Source organism: Hyla sarda (assembly GCF_029499605.1).
Source record: "Hyla sarda isolate aHylSar1 chromosome 1 unlocalized genomic scaffold, aHylSar1.hap1 SUPER_1_unloc_1, whole genome shotgun sequence".
Taxonomy (NCBI): Eukaryota; Metazoa; Chordata; class Amphibia; order Anura; family Hylidae; genus Hyla; species Hyla sarda.
In genome coordinates this window covers 1,068,180-1,088,538 of record NW_026607570.1, presented here as the reverse complement: position 1 = coordinate 1,088,538, position 20,359 = coordinate 1,068,180, and the positions used below count along the sequence as shown (strand labels likewise).

The 20,359-nt window shown below is 45.9% G+C and overlaps 1 protein-coding gene across 1 annotated transcript; it reads left to right on the top strand.

Moving 5' to 3' along the window:
• Positions 1-12,350: 12,350 nt before the first annotated feature.
• LOC130297902 (DNA damage-regulated autophagy modulator protein 1-like) lies at positions 12,351-13,315 on the top strand. The gene is made up of 2 exons (XM_056550751.1): positions 12,351-12,502; positions 12,589-13,315. The coding sequence occupies exons 1-2, from the start codon at positions 12,378-12,380 to the stop codon at positions 13,187-13,189; spliced, it is 726 nt and encodes a 241-aa protein (XP_056406726.1). The 5' UTR covers positions 12,351-12,377; the 3' UTR covers positions 13,190-13,315.
• Positions 13,316-20,359: the final 7,044 nt, after the last annotated feature.

The following is a 20,359-nucleotide window of genomic DNA, read 5'->3' as shown; positions in this document are numbered from 1 at the left end:
ATCTACTGGCCAGGTAGAGCATTTCATACACGTAATAAAGAAAAGAGAGATTAGTGTACCCAACAGTGGCAGGAATAGAATTTCAATAGGCTACAATTCCTAAAGTGTTTCTTGAGTGTGAGACATATTTTTATTTTACTTTGTGTATTGAAGAAGACTGAGATAAGTACATTTGAGTGAGCTATTTGAGGTACTATGTGTGCACGTACTGCTTAAAAGTTAGTCTTAATACCTTAAGGGTAGTTCACCCTGACTAGTCCTTTGAGACTCTCGCAACATCACCCCCGGGCTGGCAGGAGTCTCTTCACATAGAGATTCTGCGGAAACTTCAGTCCCCGAGGGACCAGCTTGAAGGCTGGACACAGGAGCAACATCTTCGGTTGGACTGGGAGATTCTCTGAAGTCAGGTAGAGAAGGTGTAGCAGGACTTGGAGTAGCCACAGGAGCAGGACTGGTGCTGGGGGAAGCAACCAATGGTGGCTGACTGGATGGAGCAGCTATTGGTAGCTGGCTGGGCGGAGCAACCAGTGGAGGCTGGCTAGGTGGAGCAACAAGGGGCGGCTGGCTTGCAGCTGAACATGGCATACCCCAAAACATGACAGGTTGGTGAGAAGAGAATAAAGGAACGTCCATACTGGGATGAATTCCTTCTCCTGGTACATATTCCCTGGCTGGCCTGGCTGGAGGAGGAGTAGGGAGAAGTGCAGGAGGAGGGGGTCCCGGTAAGTCTTCCTTCAAGCACACTTTTATTCGGTTTTGGTGGACCACCTGTGGCTCAAACCCTTTTTTCTGTATCTCATACACATCTGTGTCGGGATAAGGAATTGCAGTAATAGTATAGGGTTCTGTTTCCCATAGAGAATCCAGCTCATGAGTTCTTGGGAATTTCCTGAGCCAAACTTTGTCTCCCAGCTGCAGGGGTTAAGCCGAGGCATGCCGACTTTTTTTGCTGTCGGCCCTGGGCTTTGCCCATTTTTTCTCCACAATGTCTCGGGCTTCTTTGATTCTCCTGCGATGTTCAGAGACCCAGTCCTGCAAGACTTGAGGGGAGTTATTGAAAGGGGCCTGTAGCCCAAAAGTTCTGTCCTTCGGCAATTGACCATGTCTTCCCATCATGAGAAAGAAGGGGGTATACCCTGTAGAACAATGAGTAGTGTTGTAGATTTCCAATAACTCAGACAGTAGTCGGGGCCACTCTTCATGTTTCGAGACAGAAGCTGCTCGGAGCATATGGATAAACACCTGGTTGATCCTTTCACAGAGCTCATTTCCTTGAGGATGGTAAGCTATCGTTCCGAGCTTCTTACAATCATGCAGCTGGCAGAGTTCCTGGAACAACTGAGCTTCGAAGGCCGTCCCTCGATCAGTGAGGACTGCTTCGGGACACCCCAAGGGCTGGATCCAGTGGCTGTAGAAGAGTTATGCTGCCGTCTTGGCGGTCAGATCCTTGACGGGAACAACAACCATCCACTTAGAGTAATGTTCCACCATGGTCAAGGCATAGCAATAGCCAGATCCAGTGGGGGTCAGCTTCACATGGTCAAGGGCAACCATTTGATTAGGCCTCTCAGTAAGGATGGGGTGCAAGGGTGCTCTTGCATCTTTTTGGGGGTTCCTGATGAGATTGCACGTGGTGCATTCAGCACACCATATTTCGATGTCTCCTCGCATTCCTATCCAATAAAATCTTCGGCGAATAGTGGCCTCTGTCTAATGGATTCCAAAATGCCCCGACTGGTCGTGATATGCATTCAGGACCATAGCTGCATCTCTTCTGGGGATTACAATTTGATGCACCCGTTCTCCAGACACCGGGTCCAATGAGTTTCTGTATTGCAGCCCCTTATGGAGGAATAGGCGATTTCGCTGTCGCCACAACTGTCTCAGTTCAAAGTCCCCTTGCTGCTTGTGGAGTCGAGTGGGCACCTTCTTGTGGAGGCAGTAATTCAAGAGGTCCCCTATGACCCAGTTTTCATCCTGCAGAGTCTTCCACGTGTATTGGTCTTCAGGGACTTCCAGAGGTCCGGGTTCGTCACCCTCTTGGGCCGTTAGAGCATTCTGGCTCATGAACCGTTGGTAGAAGGGTGGCATTTCCACATCTTCCCATTCGTCCCCTGCAGGGGGTTCTTCACCTGGGGCCATCCGGGAGAGAGCATCCGCATTGACATTGGATTTTCCACTGCAGTACTTAATAGTGAAGTTATAATTGGCCAACCGGGAGACCCAGCACTGTTCAATAGCCCCCAACTTAGCAGCGTTCAAGTGGGCCAAGGGATTGTTGTCCGTATAGACCGTGAAGGGGGTGGCCACCAGATAATCCTTGAATTTTTCAGTGATGGCCCAGACCAGGGCCAAGAGCTCCAACTTGAAAGAGCTATAGTTGTCATCGTTCATTTCCGCGCCTCGAAGATGACGGCTGGCGTAGGCTATTACCCTCTCTTTACCATCTTGGAGGTGAGATAAGACGGCTCCCAGTCCTTCGAAACTGGCCTTAGTATATAAGCGGAACGGCTTACCGTAGTCAGGATAGGCCAAGATAGGAGGTTCTGTAAGAAGGTACTTTAAAGCTCGGAAGGCAGTTTCTTGGTCTTCAGCCCATTGTATCGGGAGCCTCCCATTATAATTTTCCTTGGCAGTACCCCTCAGTAAGGCAGTCAAGGGGCCAGCAATTTGTACAAAGTGAGGGATGAAACGTCAGTAGTAGCCGGCAAATCCCAGGAAACTTATGACGTCTCGTACTGTCTTGGGTGTAGGCCAGTTCCTCACAGCACTTCTTTTCTCGGGGTCAGGTTGGACACCATCGGCACTTACGACATGTCCTAGATAGTGCACTTGTGGCTTTAACAGGTGACACTTGGATGGCTTGACCTTCAGTCCTTGCCGTATAAGGACCTGGAAAACTTCTCTCTTTTTTTTTTTAAATCTGATATTTTTATTAAGATCTTAAACATTTTTAAAACAAAAACAGTACACTAACAGTAACCCCCACCCACCTTACAAACAAACCATTCGTCTCTCCCCAATGCAGCATCAATAATACATACTAGTAGTGAACTAATTAATTTAATTTATTTATCAGTGATATAGAGGATGGCATTAACAGCTCTGTTTCTATCTTTGCAGATGACATCAAGCTTTGTAGCACGGTACAGTCTATAGAGGAGGTGTATAGGTTACAAGATGACTTGGATAGACTAAGTGTCTGGGCATCCACTTGGCAAATGAGGTCCAATGTGGATAAATGTAAAGTTATGCATCTGGGTACTAATAACCTGCATGCGTCGTATGTCTTAGGGGGGATTAAACTGGCAGAGTCACTGGTAGAGAAGGATCTGGATGTACTTGTAGATCACAGACTACAGAATAGCACAATGTCAGGCTGCTGCTTCCAAAGCCGGCAGGATATTGTCATGTATAAAAAGAGGCATGGACTCAAGGGACAGGGACATAATACTCCCCCTTTATAAAGCATTGGTACGGCCTCACCTGGAATATGCTGTTCAGTTTTGGTCACCTGTCCATAAAAGGGACACTGTGGAGCTGGAAAGGGTGCAGAGACACGCGACTAAACTAATATGGGGCATGGAACATCTTAGCTATGAGGAGCGATTAAAGGAGTTACAATTGTTTAGTCTTGAGAAGAGACGTTGAAGGGGGGATATGATAAACGTATATAAGTATATAAATGGCCCATACAAAGAATATGGAGAAAAACTGTTCCAGGTTAAACCCCCCCCAAAGGACGAGGGGGCACTCCCTCCGTCTGGAGAAGAAAAAGTTTAGTCTCAAGGGGCGACACGCCTTCTTTACCATGAGAACTGTGAACTTATGGAACAGTCTACCTCAGGAACTGGTCACAGCAGCAAAAATTAACAGCTTTAAAACAGGATTGAATACATTCCTGGAACAAAATAACATTAATGCTTATGAAGAAATATAAAATCCCATCCCTTCCCCAATATCGCGCCACACCCCTACCCTTCAATTCCCTGGTTGAACTATTCGACCGTACTAACTATGTAACTATGTAACTAGAGGTTCAAATATACCCATATCCCGATGAAATCGCTCCCTCACTTCTTGCACACATAACCTCAGCAAGCGGTACCTACAGGCATTCCAACAAAGCCACCAGAGAAGGATAGAGATAAAAAAAAAAAAAAAAAAGCTGATAGGGAAAGGAGAGAAGCCACATACATAAATCCCCAGAATTCAAGCCAAGCATACCATGGCAAGTACAGCCCAAGGACTCACAATCATTTAGGAACCAGTCGTCGGGGGGGGGGGGGCAAAATGGTGTACCCAGGGTCCCCAAACACCCTCAAATTTCCTTTCAACGTTACGTTTAATATATATCCCTTTCTCCAAGCGCACTGCCGTAATCTTTTAATAAGATCAGCTACTCCCAGAGGTGACGGTCTGATCCAGAACTGCGCAATCAGTTTCCTGGCTTGATACAGCACACGTAAGATCCCCACTTCTCTCAAGGAGGGTTCCTCATCATAACTAATAAGGCCAAGTAAGCACACCTTAGGTTCTCTATGCAGTGTAACCCCATAAACAGCCCTGATAAGATGTATCACATCAGCCCAATATGTATCTAAGATGGGACACACCCACACCATGTGAAGCAGGTGAGCCTCCAACTCACCACGCCTAGGACAGGCAGAGTCAGACCGCACACCAATACTATGTAAGAACAGTGGGGTCCTATACACCCTGTGCAAAAAGAACAACTGCGACAGTCTATTAGACTCTGACATGGACAATGACGGGGTAAGCGACAAAGCAGTAGACCATTCCTCGTCACTCAGCCCACCAAGGTCTCTCTCCCACTTAGTTCGGATTGTTAAGGGGAAACGTTCATGGTAATAACTCAAGAGCTCACCGTACAGCCAAGAAATAACTCCCGCAGATTCCCTATTAGTAACTACAGATTCCAGGACGACTGTTAGCTTGCACCTCCATCAGCCACAGCCGATTCTGAGATTCGTACACATGACGGAGTTGCAGGTATCGATAAAATGATGAGCGCGGTAAAGCGAACTCATCCTGCAAGTCCTCAAAAGATCGGACTACCCCTTGTACAGCCTACTGCCCCACTTCACACAGTCCCTTTCTCTCCCAATAACCAGCATCCACAAAAGAACAGAAAACCGGCAAGCCCGGGTTAAGCCACATCGGTGTACACGACATGAAACTTGTAATACCTAGTAGCTTACGTGTGTGGCCCCAAAGCTTGCAAAGGAGCTGGGTGGTGGGAGAGGAATCTGGAGGTCTGGTCAGGGCTCCAATTTCCAGAATATACAATGGCACCCTCCCTCCATGTTTGGCCATAAACAATCTACCCGTAGGACCCAGGAGAGACGTCTTCGCCCACCCCCTAACCTGATGTAGTTGCGAGGCAAGATAATACAACCAGGGATTAGGAAACGCCAGTCCACCCGAAGGTTTTCCCCTTTGTAATGTCTCAAATTTGATCCTAGCAGTCGCACCCCCCCACACCAACTGCCTGAAAAGCCGCTGTATCCTATGAAAGTAAAACATTGCTATCCACACAGGTGAGTTCAGCAGCACACACAATAACTGCGGCATGAGCACCATTTTTATTAGATTAGTCCGGCCAACCACTGAGATCGGCAATTTACACCAGACAGCTACCTTCTGAGAACTCCTGTCCAGTAGGGGTGTCAGATTCCGGAGTATAAAATCATGTAAAAGGGGTGTGATGGTAATACCCAAATATTTAAATTCCTTAACCACCTGGATATTAGAGAGGGCTATCTGAGGAATACCAGGCAAAGGATCCAGGGGCATCAGTACCGACTTATCCCAATTAATGAGCAGGCCAGAGTAGATACCAAACTCGTTAATAATAGACATAGCAGGGGTCAGGGACCTAGCAGTATCACAAAAAAACAGTAACATATCATCTGCGTAGAGCGCTACTCTCTCGTCCATGGATCCATAACGGAATCCAATTAGATCAGGTGAGAATCGCAGGAGGCAAGCCAGCGGCTCTATAGCTAGTGCAAAGAGTAGAGGCGACAGGGGGCACCCCTGCCGCATACCTCTCCTCAACTCAAATGATGGGGAAAGCCGTCCATTAACCCGAAGACGGGCAGTCGGGCATTGATAAAGGAGTTTAACATAGGAAAGAAACCTGGGCCCGAACCCCATAGCCCCCAGCACCTTCCATAGATAATTCCATTTGACGCTATCAAATGCCTTGGCAGCGTCCAATGAAAAAAATCGATCTAGCCCCTGCACCCTCCTGAGTCATCTGCAAATTAAGATACACTCTCCTAATATTATCTACCATAGATTTACCTGGCATTAAGCCAGTCTGATCCCCATGGACGAGAGACAATACAACCTTAACCCCTTCCCGCAGAATGTCATATATAAACGCCGGGTTGTGCAGTGCGTTCGCGCATCCCGGCGTTTATAAATGACATTCAGTTAACCCGGCGATGCGCAGCATCGCACGGGTTAACTGGCAGAAGTCCCGCTGTTTCCAGCAGGGGACAACTTCTGCTTCACCCCCAGGACCATCCATTGATGGTCCTGGTCAGTGATCACTGTGATTGGTCCCTGTGGACCAATCACAGTGATCTGGGGTGAAAGTTCAGATCCCCCGCACTGCCCGCCCCTGGAAGTCGGGCAAAACGGGGGACGAAGGCTGCAGGGGCTCGCGGGGACCTGCGGCATTCGGGGGGAACACGTGGGGGCCGGCGGACTTACCTGGAGCAGCGGCGGGACCGAGGAGCAGCGGCAGGACCGGCCACGTGGACGAGCAGCGACGGGTAAGTATGTGGTCCTCAGAGGCAGCAGTGAAGATCTTCACTGCTGCTTCTAGGAGTCTGAAAACTACAACTCCCAGCATGCCTAGACAGCCTTTGGCTGTCTGGGCATGCTGGGAGTTGTAGTTTTGCAACATCTGGAGGGCCCCAGTTTGGAGACCATTGTATAATGGTCTCCAATCTGTGCTCTTCCAGCTGTTGCAAAACTACAACTCCCAGCATGCACTGACTGTCCAGGCATGCTGGGAGTTTTAGTTCAGCAACATCTGGCCCTTCAGATGTTGCCGAACTACAACTCCCAGCATGCCCTTCAGCTGTCTGGGCATGCTGGGAGTTGTAGTTTTGCAACAACTGGAGACACACTGGTTGGGAAACATTGTTTCTAACTCAGTGTTTCCTAACCTGTGTGCCTCCAGCTGTTGCAAAACTATAACTCCCAACATGCACTAACTGACCATGCATGCTGGGAGTTGTAGTTTTGCAACATCTGGAGGGCCCCAGTTTGGAGACCATTGTATAATGGTCTCCAATCTGTGCTCTTCCAGCTGTTGCAAAACTACAACTCCCAGTATGCACTTACTGTCCAGGCATGCTGGGAGTTTTAGTTCAGCAACATCTGGCCCTTCAGATGTTGCCGAACTACAACTCCCAGCATGCCCTTCAGCTGTCTGGGCATGCTGGGAGTTGTAGTTTTGCAACAACTGGAGACACACTGGTTGGGAAACATTGTCTGTTTCTAACTCAGTGTTTCCTAACCTGTGTGCCTCCAGCTGTTGCAAAACTATGACTCCCAGCATGCACTAACAGACCATGCATGCTGGGAGTTGTGGTTTTGCAACAGCTGGTGCAAACCCCCCCCCCCCCCCCCCCGCCACCCCTGTGAATGTACAGGATACATTCACATGGGCGAGGCTTTTACAGTGGGTTTCTCGCATCTTGAGATGCAGCAAATTTTGCGCTGGGAAACTCGCTGTAATCCCCCGCCCATGTGACTGTACCCTAAAAACACTACACTACACTAACACAAAATAAAATAAAAAGTTAAAAACACTACATATACACATACCCCTACACAGCCCCCCTCCCCCAATAAGAACGTCCGGTACACCACTGTTTCCAAAGCAGAGCCTCCAGCTGTTGAAAAACAACAACTCCCAGTATTGCCGGACAGCCGTTGACTGTCCACGCATGCTGGGAGTTTTGCAACAGCTGGAGGCACCCTGTTTGGGAATGACTGGCGTAGAATACCCCTATGTTCACCCCTATGCAAAACCCTAATTTAGGCCTCAAATGCACATGGCGCTCTCACTTTGGAGCCCTGTCGTATTTCAGGGCAACAGTTTAGGGTCACATATGGGGTATCGCTGTACTCGGGAGAAATTGCGTTACAAGGTTTGGGGGGCTTTTTCTTCTTTAACCCTTCATGAAAAGGAAATGTTGGGGTCTACACCAGAATGTTAGTGTAAACATTTTTTATTTTTTACACTAACATGCTGATGTTGCCCTATACTTTACATTTTCACAAGAGGTAAAAGGGAAAAAAGCCTCCCAAAATTTGTAACGCAATTTCTCCCGACTACAGAGATACCCCATATGTGAGCGCAAAGGGCTCTGGGGGCGCACAACAAGGCCCAGAAGGGAGAGCGCACCATGTACATTTGAGGTGATTTGCACAGGGGTGGCTGATTGTTACAGCGGTTTTGACAAACGCAAAAAAAAAAAAAAACCCACATGTGACCCCATTTCGGAAACGACACCCCTCACGGAATGTAATGAGGGGTGCAGTGAGAATTTACCCCCCACAGGTGTCTGACGGATCTTTGGAACAGTGGTCCGTGAAAATGAAAACTTGTACAGCCCACTGTTCCAAAGATCTGTCAGACACCAGTGGGGGGCAAATGCTCACTGTACCCCTTGTTACGTTCCTCAAGGGGTCTAGTTTGCAAAATGGTATGCCATGTGTTTTTTTTTTTTTTTGCTGTTCTGGCACCATAGGGGCTTCCTAAATGCGACATGCCCCCCGAGCAAAATTTGCTCTCAAAAAGCCAAATATGACTCCTTCTCTTCTAAGCATTGTAGTTCGCCCATAGTGCACTTCAGGTCAACTTATGGGGTACCTCCATACTCAGAAGAGATGGGGTTACAAATTTTGGGGGGTATTTTCTGCTATTAACCCTTGCAAAAAGGTGAAATTAGGGGGGAAACACACATTTTAGTGGACATTTTTTTTAAATTTTTTTTACATATGCAAAAGTCGAGAAACACCTGTGGGGTATTAAGGCTCACTTTATTCCTTATTACATTCCTCAAGGGGTCTAGTTTCCAAAATGGTATGCCATGTGTTTTTTTTTTTTGCTGTTCTGGCACCATAGGGGCTTCCTAAATGTGACATGCCCCCCGAGCAAAATTTGCTCTCAAAAAGCCAAATATGACTCCTTCTCTTCTGAGCATTGTAGTTCGCCCATAGTGCACTTCAGGTCAACTTATGGGGTACCTCCATACTCAGAAGAGAAGGGGTTACAAATATTGGGGGGTATTTCCTGCTATTAACCCTTGGAAAAATGTGAAATTTGGGGGGAAACACACATTTTAGAGAAAAAATTTTTTTTTTTTTTTACATATGCAAAAGTCGTGAAACACCTGTGGGGTATTAAGGCTCACTTTATTCCTTGTTATGTTCCTCAAGGGGTCTAGTTTCCAAAATGGTATGCCATGTGAGGGTTTTTTTGCTGTTCTGGCACCATAGGGGCTTCCTAAATGCAACATGCCCCCCAAAAACCATTTCAGAAAAACGTACTCTCCAAAATCCCCTTATCGCTCCTTCCCTTCTGAGCCCTCTACTGCGCCCACCGAACATTTAACATAGACATATGAGGTATGTGCTTACTCGAGAGAAATCAGGCTACAAAAATAAGTATACATTTTCTCCTTTTACCCCTTGTAAAAATTAAAAAATTGGGTCTACAAGAACATGCGAGTGTAAAAAATGGAGATTGTGAATTTTCTCCTTCACTTTGCTTCTATTCCTGTGAAACACCTAAAGGGTTAAAATGATCACTGAATGTCATTTTGAATACTTTGGGGGTGCAGTTTTTATAATGGGGTCTTTTGTGTGGTATTTCTAATAAGAAGACCCTTCAAATCCACTTCAAACCTGAACTGGTCCCTGAAAAATAGTGAGTTTGAAAATTTTGTGAAAAATTGTAAAATTACTGCTGAACTTTGAAGCCCTCTGGTGTCTTCCAAAAGTAAAAACTCGTCACTTTTATGATGCAGACATAAAGTAGACATATTGTATATGTGAATAAAAAATGTTTTTTATTTGTAATATACATTTTCCTTACAAGCAGAGAGCTTCAAAGTTAGAAAAATGCAAAATTTTCAAATTTTTAATCAAATTTTTGGATTTTTCACAAGGAAAGGATGCAAGTTACCACAAAAATTTACCACCATGTTAAAGTAGAATATGTCACGAAAAAACAATCTCGGAATCAGAATGATAACTAAAAGCATTCCAGAGTTATTAATGTTTAAAGTGACAGTGGTCAGATGTGCAAAAAACGCTCTGGTCCTTAAGGCCAAAATGGGCTTGGTCCTGAAGGGGTTAATAGTAGGGACCTACAGAATTAAGATAAGGTGTCATTTTTACCAAAAAATGTACTACGTAGAAACGGAAGCCACCAAAAGTTACAAAACAGCGTTTTTTTTTCAATTTTGTCTCACAATGATTTTTTTTCCATTTCAGCGTAGATTTTTGGGCAAAATGACTGACTTCATTACAAAGTAGAATAGGTGGCGTAAAAAATAAGCCATCATATGGATTTTTAGGTGCAAAATTGAAAGAGTTATGAATTTTTTAAAGGCAAGGAGGAAAAAACGAAAATGCAAAAATGGAAAAACCCTCGGTCCTTAAGGGGTTAATATTTATAACCATTATCATTGTATATATGTATTATTCACTTGTTTGGCGTCGCAGTACCTTAGGTCATGTGACCCGTTACTTAGAACTCAATGGTATGTTAAAGGACCTTAGGTGGTTCTTATATCACATGTTCACCCACAATGCCTTGTAACGGTGAGTGACAGTTGTTATGGACCAATCCAAAACGGCCAGCCCCTGCCCATATAAGGGAGCTGCGGACATTATTCGCTCTCTTGGGTTGCTGTCACTGAACGAGGTAGGACCTCCGCAACTTTCAAGTACGTTTTCTAGGCCAAAGCCTTGCGGCCTCGGCCTATACCAAAGCGGTTATACTTCAATCATTCACCGCTACTCTCTGCAAGATCACTGGACCTAAATACACCTCTAAATCCAGTGGATCTATGCTACGGAATCTTTTAATAGCTAAATTGAGCTTATCTGATCCCAACCAACTGTCAATTGCTGATCAACTAGAAGTAGAATCTGTTATCTGGACTGTTATTGCTATTGCCTGCTTCAGAAAATCTTCAGTAAATGTTCCTGCAAGTTTTCCGTTAAACAGGGGTTGTGGACAATCCATTTATTACGCACTCACCTATCGCTCTTGGGAAGGGTGACGATAGGCCCTAGCAACTTTACAGTATTTATCCCTCACCCTGGCGTCACGAGTGACAAGGGTTAACCGCGCCCTTTATTATCCCCAACAGTAACACCCCAACTACCCAACATCCCCACCAAGGCACCACAATTGTTTTTTACAAATAAGTAACGCAGATCATAAATCAATAAAAGGAGAGTTCGGGAGAGAACATTCACATCCCCTTGTTGAATTAATGAGAGGGCCCCCTGTCCCTAAACCCATGACAAAAATGTATAAAATGTTGATGCCATCAAGGTTAGATGGGAAAGGGACTTGGGGGGGTTTATATTCAGATTCATGGGGCAGAGCCATTGTACACATGAAATGTATATGATATAATAAGGTCCATGTAATGGTACAGTCTAAGATTTCGTATAGGATGTATTATACTCCATGGAGATTGAAGCGTATGGGCCTCAGACAGGATGCAAGCTGTCCAAAATGTCAGATGGAGGATGCTAACTTTTTGTATCTTATATGGAATTATTCCTATATTCATACATTTTGGAATCATCGATGTTATTGAAAAAAGGTATAACATTAACATCGAACGAGACCCTTAGATGCTTATCCTTGGAGATGTCGGGGAGTCTATATATAAGAAAAGTTTAATCAGACTATTTCCTTATGCAAAGGTACTGTCCGGGCATGCTGGGAGTTGTGGTTTTGCAGCGGTTGGGGGTTCACAGCTTAGAGACCACTGCTATAGAGGGTGCAAATGTATCCGAGCCCTGGAACTCAAATAATGTGAAATATGAGATGATCAAAATGGAGCCCCTGCGCTAATTACTTGGGTTCTGGGGTCTGTAAGGTCCATAGTAGAAACATCAGGTTCTGTCCATAGCAGATACTAAATCATGGCAGCTCTAAGAAACAAGCAGTCATCGTGACATCAGACATGTGATGTCATAGACAGCTGGAGTCCTGACATTCCACTGACAGCCGCCCGAGCCTTCATTCTGTAGATTGTTACAGTGCAATTAGCAACTTCTATTTCTTCTTCTTGACTGAGATGGAGCTAAAAGGTTTGGGGTTCGTCCCCCTTCTGTTGGCGTTTTGGTGTGTGGCCTGGCTTGCCACCAGCTACATCGTGACGGTCGTCCTCGGCCATGCCGCCTCGCCACTGATGCACATCAGGTAAGATAAACAAGCACAAGATTCTTATTTCATGGGTTGGGAGTGAGGAAATATCCATAATAACATTGGTTTCTTTTCCTTCACAGTGACGTGGGAAATTTCTTTCCCGAAAACATATTATTGAGAATTGGATTCATAGGGACATCCATTGGCACTTTGGTACTAACCTTTCTTATTTATAAGTATATGGTTATGCATACTGAAGAGTTCAGGGGTCATCAGGTCCTGATCCAGAGGATCCTGCTGGCCATTGTGTGGGCCTCCTGTTTTGGTACAGCTGTCATGCATGTATTGTCCCCCGAAGAATATCCCAGGATACACTTTGTCAGCACGATAATTTCCATTACATGTGAAGCCTTATACTACCTTGGGCAGTCCATCCAGATGTATAAATTACCAGGAGCAAACAAAGTCATCCACCATAGTAGATGCACCTGCTGTGGCCTGGCTTTTACCTGCGCAATTTTCTACTTTGGATATAAAACATTACAGGAATTATTCTATGATGATGAAGACTGGGACGAGATCCGTGAAATCACCACCATAATCATGGAGTGGGTGATGCTTCTACTGATCCTGATAAACACCGTGACCTATTATTCCACCATGCAGAGGTTAATGTTAACCGTCTCCAGGAACAGCTGCAAACTCTCTCTTAGAGTAAGAATTGATGACTTCGGGGTGTAGACCACCACGTGGGCCATCAAGTGGACTTCTGGGAGAGATACTGCACAGGACACGGGAAAACCATAAAAAAAAATAATATGAGCTGGTGATATTACCTATACAAAAAAATAAAAATAAAAAAAAAAAAATATTGGTGTGTGACGTGTAATACCTACCGTATATACTCGAGTATAAGCCGAGTTTTTCAGCACCATTTTTCTTGCTGAAAACGCCCCCCTCGGCTTATACTCGAGTGATCTCTCCGCCTGTCAATCCCTTTTCAGTGGTCTTCAACCTGCGGACCGCCAGATGTTGTAAAACTACAACTCCCAGCATGCCCAGACAGCCATCGGCTGGGTGTTGTAGTTTTGAAACCTCTGGAGGTCCGCAGGTTGAAGACCACATCGGCCTTCGTCATCATCCAGACCCCCCCCCCCCTCTTTTGTTTTGTACTCACCATCCCCCCCCCACCCCCCCCCCACCCCCCCCCCCACAGCGGGAAGTTAGGGTGAGCTGGTCCGGGCCATCTATGCTGCAGGGACCATCCGGTGGGGAGGGATACTCGTTCCGGGCTGTCCATTTTCACCGGAGGGCCCTCTTCATGCACAACGTCCCTGTGCGTCGTCGTCAAGGCAACATCACTAGGACCAGCTCACCCTAACTTCCTGCCAAGGGGAGGTGAGTACAAAACAAAAAGGCCACAGTGGTCTTCAACCTGTGGACCTCCAGAGGTTTCAAAACTACAACTCCCAGCATGTCCGGACAGCCGATAGCTGTCTGGGCATGCTGGGAGTTGTGGTTCTGCAACATCTGGAGGTCCGCAGGTTGAAGACCACTGATGAAGGGATTGACAGGCGGTGATGATGAAAGGGAGGGGGATGATGATTAAGGGGGGGATGATGATGAAGGCCGCAGTGGTCTTCAACCTGCGGTCCTCCAGAGGTTTCAAAACTACAACTCCCAGCATGCCCAGACAGCCGATGGCTGTCCGGGCATGCTGGGGGTTGTAGTTTTGCAACATCTAGAGGTCCGCAGGTTGAAGACCACTGATGAAGGGATTGACAGGCGGTGATGATGAAGGGGGGGGGGGGATGATGACGGGGGTCTGGATGATTACATGGGGGGATGATGTATTTCCCACCCTAGGCTTATAGTCGAGTCAATAACTTATTTTTATTTTTATTTTTTTATATTTTTTTTTGGGGGGGGGGGGGGTAAAATTAGGGGCCTCGGCTTATATTCTGGTCGGCTTATACTCAAGTATATACGGTAGTTAGAAAACCAGAATCATTATAACCTCCCTCTGCATTACCCTGTTTATTATTTTTCAAGCAAGCACTTTGTTCTAATTCGTCCCCTCTCTGGCGTGCTCCTTGTATAAGGGGTTTGGGATACACTTTTTGTTTAAAACGATCCTCCAGGTTCTCTAGTTGTTGCTGGCATTTTTGTGTGGAAGAACAATTCCTCCGGATTCTTTTCATTTGACCGAATGGAATGTTCTTCTTCCATTGTTTCCGATGGCAACTGTTAAAGTCGAGGTAGTTCCTTAAAATAGGTGGCAGTATGCAGACAGCCATCCTGAATATAGATATTTAAATCCAGGAACTCAAATTTTTGGGGGGACTGATGCAGCTCTGCCTTTGGCAATCTCTGGCTCTGCCATAGCGCTTTTTTGAAGAGCCGTGTCGGCTGCCGCTTCGTCTGGTGGTCAACACGCGCTATCAGGCCAGCGAGCCAGGGCCCCGTACAGGAGATCGCGGGGGCCCCCAGCGGTCGGACCCCTCGCAATCTGAAACTTATCCCCTACCCTTGGGATAGGGGATGTTTTTCAGCACTGGACTACTCCTTTAATTGCCTCCAAAATGACGTTCCTCTGATGTATTTTTTTTCGGTCTTTATGTACCTTAAGTAGAAAATAAAAATAAGGTACATTTAGGTTGGGGTTAAATATATATCATGTTTTTCCCTCTTAACTCCTTGGGGACGGAGCCCATTATAACCCTAAGGACGGGAGCATTTTTTGCAATTCTGATCACTGTCACTTTAAGCATTAATAACTCTGGGATGTTTTTACTTTTCATTCTGATTCCGACATTGTTTTTTCGTGACATATTCTACTTTATGTTATTGGTAAATTTTTGTCAATACTTGCATCATTTCTTGGTGAAAAATTCCAAAATTCGATGAAAAAATTGAAAATTTTGCAGTTTTCTTACTTTGAAGCTCTCTGCTTGTAAGGAAATCAGACATTCCAAATAAATTATATATTGATTTACAAATACAATATGTCTACTATATATTTGCATCATAAAGTTGACATATTTTAACTTTTGGAAAACATCAGAGGGATTAAAAGATCAGAAGCAATTTTCCAATTTTTCACAAAATTTTCAAAATCGGAATTTTTCAGGGGCCAGTTCAGTTTTGAAGTGGATTTGAAGGGTCTTCATATTAGAAATACCCCATAAATTACACCATTATAAAAACTGCAACCCTCAAAGTATTCAAAATGACATTCAGTAAGTTTTTTAACCCTTTAGGTGTTTCTCAGGAATAGCAGCAAAGTGAAGGAGTAAATTCAAAATATTCATTTTTTACACTCGCATGTTCTTGTAGACCCAGTTTTTGACATTTTACAAGGGGTAATAGGAGAAAAAGCCCCCCAAAATTGGTAACCCAATTTCTCTCGAGTATGGAAATACCTCAAATGTGTATGTCAAGTGTTCGGCGGGCGCAGTAGAGGGCTCAGAAGGGAAGGAGCGACAATGGGATTTTGGGGAGTGAATTTTGCTGAAATGGTTTTTGGGGGCATGTCACATTTAGGAAGCCCCTATGGTGCCAGAACAGCAAAAACAAAACACATGGCATACTATTTTGGAAACTACACCCCTCAAGGCACGTAACAAGGGGTCCGGTGAGCCTTAACACCCCACAGGTGTTTGACGACTTTTCGTTAAATTCGGATGTGTAAATGAAAAAAAACATTTTCACTAAAGTTCAGTTTTTTTCCCAAATTTACCATTTCTACAAAGGGTAATGGGAGAAAAATCCCCCCAAAATTTTTAACGCAATTTCTCCCGAGTACGGAGATACCCCATATGTGGCCCTAAACTGTTGCCTTGAAATACGACAGGGCTCTGAAGTGAGAGAGCTCCATGCGCATTTGAGGCCTGAATAAGGAATTTGCAGTAGGGGTGGACCCGGTTACAAGGATGCGGCTTGTCTCCACCAAAACCCTACAGCAGTGTTTACCAAACAGGGTGCCTCCAGCTGTTGCAAGACTCCAAGCCTGTCAGGACAGTCTATGTCCAGCAACATTGGGAGTTGTGGTTTTGCAACAGCTGGAGGCGCTGTTTAGGAAACACTGCCGTATGAGACGTTTTTCATTTTTATTGGGGGGGGGGCGACGTGTAAGGGGGTGTATGTGTAGTGTTTTACTTTTTATTATTTGTTAGTGCAGTGTTTTTAGGGTACATTCATTTCCTTGAAGGAAACCCACTGTAAACCCGCCCGTGTGAGTGTACCCTGTACATTTACATGGGGGGGGGGGGGGGGGCGCCCCAAACCTTCAGCTGTGTCAAAATGACAACTCCCAGAATGCACTGACAGACCGTACATGCTGGGAGTTGTAGTTTTACAACAGCTGTAGGCACACTGGTGGAGAACCACTGAGTTCGAAAACAGACTCTAGCTCAGTGATTCCAACTCATGTGCCTCCAGCTGTTGCAAGACTACAACTCCCAGCATGTACGGTCTGTCAGTGCACTCTGGGAGTTGTAGTTTTTCAACAGATGGAGGCACACGGGTTGGAATCACTGAGTTGGGAAACAGACTCTAGCTCAGTGTTTCCCAACCAGTGTGCCTACAGCTGTTGCAAAACTACAATTCCCAGCATGGCCAGACAGTCAGGGATGCTGGGCATGTAGTTCTGCAATATCTGTCCCTTCAGATGTTGCAGAACTACAACTCCCAGCATGCCTGGACAGTCTGGGCATGCTAGGAGTTGTAGTTATGCAACAACTGGGGAAGAACAGTTTGGAGACCGCTAAGTAGTGGCCTCCAAACTGTAGCCCTCCAGATGTTGCAAAACTACAACTCCAAGCATGCCCAGACTGTCCAGGCATGCTGGGAGTTGTAGTTCTGCAACATCTGAAGGGACAGATATTGCAGAACTACACGCCCAGCATCCCTGACTGTCTGGGCATGCTGGGAGTTGTAGTTTTGCAACATCTGGAAGGCTACAGTTTGGAGACCACCATATAGTGGTCTCCAAACTGTGCCACTTCAGATGTTGCAAAACTACAACTCCCAGCATGCCCAGACAGTCAGTGCATGCTGAAAGTTGTAGTTTTGCAACGTCTGGAGGACCATAGTTTAGAGACCACTACACAATGGTCTCCAAACTGTGACCCTCCAGATGTTGCAAAACTACAACTCCCAGCATGCCCAGACAGCCTTTGGCTGTCTGGGCATGCTGGGAGTTGTAGTTTTGCAGCTTTTAGAAGGCCACAGTGAAGATCATTTATCGCGATCTTCACTGCAGCCTTCTCAGCCGCACTTTCCGGCCGCTGCTCTTCCTGCTGCAGCCGCTGCTCCGTGGATGCCGCCGATGCCGCCTCCGAAGGTCCAGGTAAGCCGGGCCATGCTCCCCCCTCTCCGCCCGTGTTCCCCCGCTCTGTACCGACTTCCGATCGGTGGCCAGAGCGGGGGAAATGAACTCTAACCCCCCCGGCCCCCTCCTGCCATTGGTGGTCAGCCTGACCAACCAATGGCAGGGGAAAGGAGGGGGTGGCAACACTGTCACCTCGCTCCTATCCTTTAGGCTGGTCGGAGCTGTCTCTGACAGCTCCGATCAGTCTTATTTTCCGGGAGATCGGGTCACCAGTGACCCGATTTGCCCGGATCGCGGCAAATCACAGGTCTGTATTGACCTGCGATTTGCTGCGATCGCCGATATGGGGGGGTCTCAGGACCATCCTAGGCATAGCCACGGGATGCCTGCTGATAGATATCAGCAGTCATCCCGGTCCGATCACTGCCACTCGCCGTCCTTAAGTGACGGGACGCGAGGGCGTATGCATACGCCCTTCATCCCCAACGAGTTAAAGGGGTACTATTAACATTTGACCGCTAAGCGGTCACTAAGACCCTATATTTCCCACCCAATATAAAACTTAACGTTTATTGAGCCAAGATTAAAATAACCTCACACATATTGATCCATAATCCATTGATTGGCATGACACTGCATGCTATCTTAATTGAATTGAAAAGATAGATTGTGGCTGCAGTCCACAATCTATAGTGTGAGACAATTAAAAATCTAACACATTGCCCGCCCGCCCGACGTTTTGCCACAAGCTGTGGCTTTATCAAGGGCTAAGAGGCTAAGGGCGTGTCGGCTGCCGCTTCGTCTGGTGGTCAACATGCGCTATCTGGCCAGCGAGCCAGGGCCCCATACAGGAGATCGCGGGGGCCCCCAGCGGTCGGACCCCCTGCAATCTGAATCTTATCCCCTATCCTTGGGATAGGGGATGTTTTTCACCACTGGACTACTCCTTTAATGGCCTCCAAAATGAAGTTCCTCTGATGTATGGGCATCAAGGGATCTTCCACTAAAAAAGATGACACAGCTTCCACTCCTCTGTCATGTGGTATATTACTATATAATGAAGAAACATCTAGTGTTCCCCACATATAGTCCTCTTCCCGTATGATATCTCTCTATAGGGTTAATAAATGCCCTTTATCTCTGAGGTTTGCTGGTAAAGACACCGCACATTTCTGTAACTGATGGTCTATATATTCAGATAAACATCAGGCAACTATCGGACAACAAGGGGATTTTTTTTTTTTGGTCTTTATGTACCTTAGGTAGAAAATAAAAAATAAGGTACATTTGGGTTGGTTTTAAATATATATCATGTTTTTCCCTCTTAAAGGGGTACTCCGCACCTAGACATCTTATCCCCTCTCCAAAGGACCCCTGTGATCTCGGTTGCAGCACCCTGCTGTCAGCAAACTTGCTCTGTGTGTAATGACGGGTGATACAGGGGCCAGAACATCGGCATAGCCATTGACTGTCCTGGCATGCTGGGAGTTTTGCAACAGCTGGAGACACCCAATTTGGGAAGCACTGCCGTAGGGTAATTTGTTGGTGGATGCAAATCCCTAATTTAGGCCTCAAATGCGCATGGTGCTCTTTCACTTTGGAGCCCTCTCATATTTCAAGGGAACAGTTATGGGTTACAATTTTTTTCTCTCTTCTTTTACCCCTTAAGAAAAGGTAAATTTGGGGTCTACACCAGCATGTTAGTGTAAACAAATTTAATATTTTACACTAACATGCTGGTGTTGCCCCATACTTTTAATTTTCCCAAGAGGTAAAAGGAAAAAAAAATTGTATATTTTGACGCAAAGTGCTCTGCAGGCGCATAACATGGCTCAGAAGGGAGAGTGTACCATATACATTTGAGGCCGAAAGTCACAGCAGTTCTGACATAAACATAAAAAAAACACCCACATGTGACCCCATTTTGAAAACTACATCCCTCACGTACAGAACAAGGGGTATAGTGAGCCTTAACATCCCACAAGTGTTTGACAAATTGGAGGTGAAAATAAAAAAAATAAACATTTTTTTACTAAAATGCAGATGTTACCCCAATTTTATCATTTTCCCAAGGGGTAATAGGAGAAAAAGCCCCACAAAATTTGTAACCCCATTTCTTCTGAGTCAGAAAATACCCCACATGTGGATGTAAAGTGCTCTGCGGGTGAACTACAGGGCTCAGAAGAGAAGGAGCGCCATTGGGCTTTTGGAGAGAGAATCTGGCTGAAATTGAAGGCCATGTGCGTTTAGGCCTCCGTGGTGCCAGAACAGTGACCCCCCCCCCTACATCTGACCCCATTTTGGAAACTACACCCATAATAAGAGGTGCAGTGAGCATTTACACCTCACAGGTGTCTGATAGATTTTTTGAGCAGTGGTCTGTGAAAATGAAAAATGAAAATTTTTTATTTGTACAGCCCACTGTTCCAAAGATCTGTCAAGTGCCAGTGGGGTTTAACCCCTTAAGGAACCAGCCCATTTTCACCTTAAGGACGCAGCCATTTTTTGCACATCTGACCACTGTAACTTTAAGGCTAGGCTCACACTACGGAATCTCTGGGCAGAATTTCTGCTGGAGA